Raw genomic sequence first — 9813 nt, forward strand, 5'->3', positions numbered from 1 at the left:
AAAGATGAGGCTTTCTACTCCCGTAAGGATTTACACCCTTGGAAACCCTGTACAGGGTCGCTATGGGTTGGAACCGACTCGAAGGCACTTAACAACAACAACAACAATCAGGAGGGACCAGTCCCTGGAGAAGGACATCATGCTTGTTAAAGTAGAAGGCCTGCAAAAAAAGAGGAAGACCCTCAAGGAGTTAGATTGGCCCAGTGCAGCAGTAATGGGCTCAAACATAACAGCAATTGTGAGCATTCTGCAAGACCTGGCTGTGTTTTGTTATGTTGTGCTTAGGACCACAATGAGGCAGAACTGTGTGGAAGCTAACAAGAAATGAGAGATTGAATTAAATGATTTTTTAAAAAAGATGCTCAATATACTGATTCTAGTAAAAATTCTCAATTTTTCTGACTTTCAACATGTGTAAGACTAATAGGAATTTTAGTAGAAAAAAAATAAGCTGAAAACAATAGTTACAAATATAGTACAATTATATAATATAATCTAAACATGCAAGTATTGAGAGAATGTAAGGTTTCTAGAGGGGGATGAAGTTAACTGGAATTTGTTTAGAAAAGCTGATTTGTCAAACTTTTTGACAAGTGAGAAAACAGAAAAATGAAAGAAAAAGCGGGAGGACAGGAGGTTCATGTTAGTAGGATAAGAAAATTCTGTACATGTTGAAGGAGAGCACAGGCAGATTTGATTGATTGAAGTGCTGACTTCATGCTGGGAAATAATGGGAAAAGGAGACTTTTGAGACTGTAAAATGAAGAAAGGTGTCAATTAGCAAAGTCCTTGCAAGTTATCCTAAGGAGTTTAGGTACAGCGCTTAGTGGTGGGTAACCACTGCTTGCCTTTTACCAGGGGAGCCAAAGAATGAAATATGCCTCAGTACATATCCTGGTGGCTTTTAATAAGATACAATGAGAGTGGGGAGCTTAACAATTTCACAGAAAGATTAACTTAGTAAGCTTGCACCAGAAAATGAGCTCTTTTTGATTATAAAAGCCGTGGCTTTTTAAAATTAACTATAACATCTAGGCTAGCTGGATTTCTAATGAATGCAGTTAAAAGATAGTTTTGTGGCCTAAGGGCAAGAAGATATAGGATTCATTATCTTGTCCCAGAGCCTCTAAGTATTACTCCCTTGTATTTTCTTATACACAAGACTTTACAGGGCAAAGAATGAGGAAGATGGATCATTCTTTTTTTTTTTTTTTTTTTCTCAAAGCCAAGCTTTTCAAGAAATATTGTAAACTTTAAGACATTTTCCATTTCTTGCATAGTAATTTCCATTACTATGCAATAATTGTATGTTCTATAATAATTACTGCATAGTACATTATTGACAATTGTTACATAGATTATTGTTATGCATACTAATGCACACTTTGTGCTTTTCATGTGTGTATGCATTTCATTTACATTATTATTTCTAAGTGATTAATTTTATATCTTAACAACTATAAAAGTCTTATTACTCTTGTGGAAATTGTTGGAAAAAATGAGCTATTTCAATCTTTTGTTCTTTTCCCCTAGTCTTTTCTAGCACTGGTGAATTTATTATCCTATCCTGCTATTTATGAGCTGGTAGGCAATCAAGAACTACCTAATAAAACTGAATATTCTCTTCGTGAGGTCCCGACATGTATTATTGTAAGTCATTTTTTTCCTTTAACCTTTTTATTTTATAAATGTATGAATTTTACAAATTTGAGATTGATTATAAATATGTAATCTGACAACGGGGGAAAACAGTTGAAGAAAGACTGTTGAATGATATTTAAAGGCTTATTTGGCATTGGCCTGTGGATTATCAACTTTGTGAATATCTGTGATCAAGGGCTTCTGCAGTCCCGGTACTTATTTGAATATAAGGTTAAGTCTCCCCAACCAAGAAAGGGACTTGGTATAATAGATGTATATTTGTGTGATGTACTATGTTATTAGACACACCAATACAGCTGTTTCATAGAGTAAGATAATTAGGAGTAAACTATATCCAAAGAGTTCATTATAATTCCTGCTTTCATTTTAGTGAATTACATATTATTGCCCCATGAGGGCAGTATATACATACTTACTTAATTTGAGAATCTCCTCATACTAATGCTCCAAATAGCTAATTTGTTTTCATCATTCAGAGATACTTAATTTTTTATCTTCAGGTGAATATAAGTTAAACACACATAAACATGAACAAACCAGTGTATGCACATAAGGATTAGTAAAAAAATTACTTTATTTAGTATTGAAAATTGATTATTAATCATTACTTTTCATTTTCTGATCACTTTGTCTCATGTGTTATATACTTTATTTTATATTTAATTGTAAGTTTGCCTTTTGAATATTTTCTTTAAAATTTTTTAAAGTTTTTATTATGAATTGGATGAAGGTTTACAAAATCGAACATCAGTTTTAAATGCAACAGTTCGTACACATTTTGTTTTATTTCTTTGAATATAATCCTCTCCTTACCCTACTTCCTTCCTAATACCTATTTTCATTTCTTCTTTAATAACCCTTCCAAACTTTGTCCTTAGGTAAATACTTTTGATCTCCACTGTTGGGTTATGCTAAGGTGTGCATTACTATAAACCTGTCTATTGTTGAGGTAGGAATTGAGCCATGGAGCGAGTTTAGTTTTAGACTTGAAGGGTGACTAAGGACCATAATCTTGGGGGTTCTACCAGCCTCCATTTAACCAGTTAGCCTGGTCTGTTTTATGATTTTAAAGTTTTGTCCAGCTCTCCAGGATTTTCTAATGTGATCCCTTTTAGAGCAGTTGGTTGCGGTAGCTGGACAGCATCTAGTTCTTCCGGTTTCAGGGTCATGGAAACCCGTGTTCATATGGTCTGTTAGTCAACTGGACTAATTGTTTCCTCGTGTCTTCAGTTTTCATTTTTGTTTACTCTGGCCAGGGAGAGACCAGTAGTTGCACCTTAGTTGGCCACTCGTAAGCTTTTTATGACACGTTTCTACCCACCAAAGTAGGATGTAGAACATTGTTTTTGTGGACTTTGTTTTGCTAATTGATTTTGGTGTTCCCTAGGACTATTGTCCAGCAACTCACTCCCTCGAAATCTTTGGTTATGTCTATGAAGTTTTCATAACTGCCTCCTATGTGCTTCTCCACATTCATGGATATATTTGCAGCAAAACCATGCACAAATATCCTCTGTCCAACCTATATATATATATATATATATATATATATATATATTTGTGAGTATACTCCTACTTTCCCTCCCACATCTGTTCTGGCTGCACGTCTATTCAGCTGTGTATTGCTTCCCCCTTCACCCAAATAACAAAATATTAATTTCATTGCACCTTTAAAACAAGTTTTGTTTTATCTTGAAATCTACTTGACTTCTCCATTTAGAAGTTCCGTAACTATACTGTTCCCTCTTGTCACTTTGTAATTGTCTTAATTACAAATTGATAACTCTGTTTCTGGCTTTTCAGAGGGAACCAGATTTGTTTTACTTTAGATATTTCTGAATCTGGGTTGATTTCTAGATGATGTTGTCATGTTGTCATCTCAGGTTGCTATCTATTGTTCTTGGTTCTTTGTGTAAACAATTCCTTTTTGTATTTCTTGTAAGATTCTGGTTTTTAAAATACCTTTAATTTCTGTTTATCAGGAAATGTCCTAAGTTTGCCATTGAATTTGAAGGATGATTCTACTAGGTATTTGATTCTTGGTTGGGCGTGTTTTTCTTTCATAGTTTTATATGTGCCATTTTATTGCCTTAGTTGAATGGTTTTCCCTGAGAAATTAAAGCTTAGTCTTATTGGTTATCTTCTGTAGGTAACTTCATTTTTCCCAAGCTGTTCTCAGGATTCTTGTCTTTAGTTTTGGAGAGTTTGATGATTACATATCTTGGTGATTTTCTTTTGGGATCTGCCCTGTTTAGGGTTCACTCCGCTTTTGGAGTGCGTATTTTCTTATATTTCGTAATGCAAGGGAAGTTTTCTTCCAAAAACTCTTTGACAATTTTCTCTGTGTTTTTTCTTTTTTAATCTCTTCGTGTTCTAGAATTCCAATAATTCATATGTTATTCCTCTTGATGGTGTCTCACAGTAGGCTTTCTTTGGGTATTTTTTAATTATTTTTTCTGCCTGTTCCTCTAGCAAATTAGAATTGAGAAATTTGTCTTCAAACTCATGAATTGGACCTTTCATTGAGGTCTATCTACTCCTGTGTCCTTTCAATGTATTAACTATTTCTGAAATCTTACTAACCTAATGTTTTTTGTTGTTGTTTATGGTTTCTAGTTTTTTATTTATCTTGTCAATTTGTTCTTGGTGTGTTTTCCTGAATTCCTGTTAACTTTTGTCTGCCTTTGAGTTGATTTTGTCTGCAGCTTTCTCAATCTTTCTCTCAATCCATTGAAGGTACCTAAATATCATTCTTTTGAATTCTTTATCAGATAATTCCAATGCCATTTCTTCCTCAAAAAGGTCTTCTGGCTCTGCGTCTTAGTCACTTTGCCTTGTTTCTTTGTGTGAATTGAAATTGTCTGTTTCCTCTGAGACATTATGGCCTTGATGTATGTGTATGTAATTGATGGCTGTATGTTGATGTGGTCCTAGGCATTCAATGCTTGTCTGTTTGTGGGTGTGATAGAGAATCTGAGCATACGCACAGTTCTCTGTTTTCTGTTCATGTAACACAGTGCAGGGTGGGTTTGACTAGCATTAGTTGCTGTTTGTCAATGATCAGATGGTATAGGAAGAGCTAGAAGCTCTTGTTTAGTAGTGGGGCTGTAGGAGGTGCGAGTGTGGCTGGGTCATATGGGCACTGGTGCTGTCTCCTATCCAGTGAGACAGGGGAAAAACAAAAGAAAAATAAAGAAAATTAAAAAACACAAGCAGGGAGAAAGCAGGCCAACAACAGCAAGAAAAAGAGTTTAATAAGTAAAAAAGAAAAAAAGGAAAAGGAAACAAAATAAGAGAAAAAAGAAAAAATACAATAAACCAAACTTATTGTTGTTAGGTGCCCTCAAGTCAGTACCGACTCATAGTGAGTCCTGTGCCAACCTCACATATGTTGCATGAGTTCATGTTTCTGCTACTGTGCCATTCTACCTTATTGGGGGTCTTTCTCTTTTTAGCTGACCCTCCACTTTACTAAGCATGATATCCTTCTTCAGGGACTGGTCCCTTCTGATAATATAGCCAAAGTGTGAGAAACAAAGTCTGGCCAACCTGGCTTCTAACAAGCATTCTGGCTATACATCTTCCAACACATTTAAAAAAAAAATTCTTCTGGCAATCTATGGTACTTTTAATATTCTCCTCCAACACCATTAACTCACATGCATCAGTTTTCTAAGATCTTCCTTATTCATTGTCCAACTTGTTCACATGCATATGTTGTTACTGAAAATACCATGGCTTGGGATAGGTGCACCTTAGTCTTCAAACTGACTTCTTTGCTCTTGAACACTTTAAGAGATCTTGTGCAGCAGATTTGCCTGCAATACATCGTTTAATTTCTTGACTTCTGTCCTATGAGTATTAATGGTTAAGCCAAGTAAAATGAAGTCTTTGAAAATTTTAATCTTTTCTTCATTTATCATGATGTTATTTATTTATTGCAAGAACTATTTTCTTTACATTGAGGTGAAAATAGGAAAAGGAGAAGAATAAAAAAAACTGAAGGATAAAAAAGAGAAAGAAGAAGGGAAGGGAAAAAAGACAAAGCAAAGAAAAAAAGAAAAGAAAAAAACAGAGAAAAGAGGTATTGAAAACAATGGAAGTGAAAGATAAGAAAAAGAAAAAATAAAGGAGAAAACTGTGCAAGGAAAGGACCCAGCGAGGAAAAAATTGAGGAGGGGGGAACAGAACACTCAGTATGGGTCAGCAACCTCTGTCAGTCATGGAGTTCATTGGGTGGGGTGGAGGAGGGGTGAGGTAACTCAGTGGAAGTCCCTTGATCTTATGTATGGTTTTCATTCTTATTAAGACCACCCTAGCTTTGTTGATGCTATGTGTTGTGGAGTCCATCCGGACTTATAGCGACCCTGCATAGTGTTTCCGAGGCTGTAAATTTTTACAGGAGCAGAAAGCCTCATCTTTCTCCCATGGAACAGCTGATAGTTTCAAACTACTGACGTAATATTAGCAACTCCGATTCTTAACCACTATGCTACCAGAGCTCCTTATGGATGGTGTTCATTCTTATTAAGACCACCCAAGCTTCAACCCTCACTATCTAGATTACTTAAGTGAGATACTAACTATTCTTTTTCTTCTAGTCTCAGCCTAATTTATTCCTTATACTAAATGAGATTGTCATTTAAAAAAAACAAAAACAAAACAGATGCTGAGGTTCAGGTGTTTAAAATCTTTGCTAATTTCCCTTTGCCTTTAGGCTTAGTTCATACTCCTTTGCATGGCAAAACAGTTTCTCATTACTTTTCGAAATCCTCTCTTTTCTTATAGTCGATTCTCTAACTTCCAGGCCTTTGGACAATTGGCTTTCTTTATCTGGAATCTGAAAGATACATAACCTTGCCTTTTGGCTAGATTTTTTTTTTTGTAATTTTCATTCTAGTTACTTGCAGGTTGGTTTTACTTCAGTCTTTAAGGGCTCAGTTTTTTACATGAGCTTTGATGTCGGTTGTGGTGGGGGGGCAGCATTGCAGGTCTACATCGGGGTGGGGGTGTTTGGTCCTTCCTGACCACCTGGCTATGAATGGCACAGCTGACACAATAATGCAGTTTCACATACAGCTTGGGAAGCACGTATGCATTGAAGACACTCGCTTTGCAAATATCCCTGACATCTGGGACCTCTACTATGTTTTGAATTACGAACTTCTTAATGGCCTTGTCTTTGGGCACACAATGCAGCCAGCGCAATTCCTGCAGCGAATAGACTGTACGTGGCCGCGCTCTATTTTGGCATGGTTGTTTTTCCTTTTCTTTGTCATCTTTGAAGCGAGGACCCAAGAGAAAGCCCTTTTGGCTAGATTTATATCCAGTTTTGTTTTTTTTGTGACGTCTTCTTCTTCTCCGTCCTTTTTCATCAACTGCCTTTCTACTTATGGAGTTTCTCTGTGCTCCCATAGCATCTACTCCAGACATAAAACATGTGTTGCCACATTATTTTATGATTGCTTATATGTTTGTCTGGTGTCCTGGTGGGGCGCTGTGGGATACTGCACTAGACTGCGAAATAGCTTTGAACTGCAAGGTTTTAGTTCAAACTCACCAGCCACTCCTTGGAAACCCTGAACAGGGTCACTATCAGTTGAAACTGACTCAGTGACTCTTAACAACAACAACATGTGTTTGTCTGTCTTACTTAATAGACTATAAATTCCATAAGAAGAGGAACAGTATCTTACTTAATGTCTTTTGTTCCTAAAGTTTAGCAAGGTTTTTTGCTACTATAAGCGTGGTAGATTCTTAGTAAATGTTCACCTGTTGTTGAAATCAGCTCACTGTTCAATTATTTCTTAGATGCTGGAGTTTTAATAGATTCTTTTTAGACTTTATGCAAATGAATTTAATGCAGTAACCTTAATATGTATTTTATGTAATGGTAGGATAAGGAACTCCTGTGCGTACCCATAATTAAGGTTTACTTTGAAACATTTCCAAACATGTCTTCCATCTATCATTTTTATGCAAATACAGTGTATGTTATACAGCTTGTTGCAAACAATGTAAACCCCTCCTGCATTAGTTTGCTATGTGTGCTCTTTGAATTATATGTGTGTGCATGTTATTTATGTATGTGTATTATTCTCAGACAGATATGATACTTTCTATTTTTCAGTTTCCTTTTTGTTATTTCCACTTTTTCCCCCTGGAGAATTATAAAGTATATGTTAGACATTATGTCAATTTGCTTGTAGATAATTTGGTACACATCATTAAGTGATACGGACCTTTTTGATTTTGTTGACGTTTACATTACCACTAAATTAACTATGATGGTATTACCAAACCTAAAATATTAGCTATAATCCCTTAATATTATCTAATACATGTTATTGTTGTTAAGTGCTGTTGAGTTGGTTTAATGCATAGCAACCCTGTGTAGGGTTTCAGAGGAGCAGTTGGTGAGTTTGAACTGCTAACCTTGCATTTCAAACTGACCTTATGGTCAAGTCCTTATCCTACAGCATCATACCAGGACTCCATCTAATACAAAGTTTATAAAAACTTCCATAGTTAAAATATATATGTTGTTGTTGTTGAGTACCGTGGAGTCGGTTCCGACTCATAGTGACCCTGCACAGGGTTTCCGAGGCTGTAAATCTTTACGGGAGCAGAACGCCTCATCTTTCTCCCACGGAACTGCTGGTAGTTTCAAACTGCTGACCTTGCAGTTTACAGCCCGATTTGTAACCACTAAGCAACCAGAGCTCCTTAAAATATATATACATAAAAATAATTTTTACATATGTAAAACCTGTTCCCATGGAGTTTATTCTGACTCGTAGTAACCCTGTATAGCATTTCCAAGGCTGTAAATCTTTATGGGAGCATAAAGCCTCGTCTTTCTTTCGTGGAGCGACTGGCATATTGAATGGATGACTTTATGATTACCAATCAATGCTTATCCTGTTGTATATGTATATACACACACATATACATCATGCCTATCATATATATATGTGTGTATAACAGTATATATGTGTGTGTGTGTAATTAATTCTCTTTTATTCCAAATATGGTCTTTTTTTTTATTTTTTTTTTCATGCTGTTGATTTATTGGAGAAACTTGGTTGTTTTGCATAAAGTTTCATGTCTGGATTTGATGGATTACTTCTTTGTGGAACTTTGAGTTAGAAATTGAAACTTGATCAGATTAAGGTTATTTTCACAAGAGTTGTTGTGTACTTATTATATCAGGTACATCATGAAGCACGCTATATATGATTTTTCCTCATTTAATAATTTTAATATTGATTAGTATTTGTTTTTAGATTGGTCCTTTCATTGTGATCTTTTTAACTTCTCATTTAATGCCTTTAATATTCTTGACTGTTTGCTTGATTCATTGTTTTTTGTTTGTTTGATTTGTTTTGCTTTTTTGAAAGTGTGATGATTTTAATTCTACCATTCTTTTGTATTTATTAACTGGAATTTACCTATAAAAGAAAAACTTTCACTCTTCAACTTCTTGGTTATTTCTGAAATAAAATTTTTTATAGAAAAGGCAGAATATATGCGTCACTCTTTTCTCTTTTCCTTTATTTATAAATTTCCAGAATAGTGGATGGATGTGGTGGTAATACCCAATAGGGAAAAACTTAAAGTTATTAAATTCAAAAAATTTTAAGTTTTTGTCAATATGAACTTTGGGTTTTTATATTGATGTTTTTCAATTCAATGTAATTGTTTTTGTTGCGAAAAATATTCTTTCTTGACTACTGAGTCTTTTTGACATAAACATATATTAGTGTTTGTTGTTTTGCTTTCTTGCTTTCTCATAAGAAATATCACAAGTTCCTTGTGTGCATTTTCTGGCCCAAGCCTGGAATAAGCCATTTTTGCAGAGACCCTCTGTTCCTTTTAGTAGTAAAGGGTACTCAGAAACTCTAACCTAGAACTAGGAATATTTACTTTCCTGGGTTATTATTATTAGGCTTTCTGCTAGACCGTCAAGAGGAACACGCAATCTTTTTTAAAAGCGAAAATAATCACAAGTGTTTATATGGTGGTTATGTGCCGTGGAGTCGGTTCCGACCCATAGCAACCCTGTACAGGGTTTCTGAGGCTGTAAATCTTTACGGGAGCAGAAAGCCTCATCTTTCTCTTGCGGAACAGCTGGTAGTTTCGAACTGCTGA

The 9813-nt window shown here is 35.3% G+C and overlaps 1 protein-coding gene across 1 annotated transcript in view; it reads left to right on the forward strand.

Moving 5' to 3' along the window:
- Positions 1-9813, forward strand: part of TBC1D32 (TBC1 domain family, member 32) — a 345222-nt gene that overhangs the window by 189168 nt on the left and 146241 nt on the right. Inside the window, 1 exon segment of the mRNA XM_006839881.1 lies at positions 1534-1650. Within this exon segment, the coding sequence (XP_006839944.1) occupies positions 1534-1650 (117 nt within the window).

This window comes from Chrysochloris asiatica, unplaced genomic scaffold, assembly GCF_000296735.1.
Source record: "Chrysochloris asiatica unplaced genomic scaffold, ChrAsi1.0 scaffold00027, whole genome shotgun sequence".
NCBI lineage: Eukaryota > Metazoa > Chordata > Mammalia > Afrosoricida > Chrysochloridae > Chrysochloris > Chrysochloris asiatica.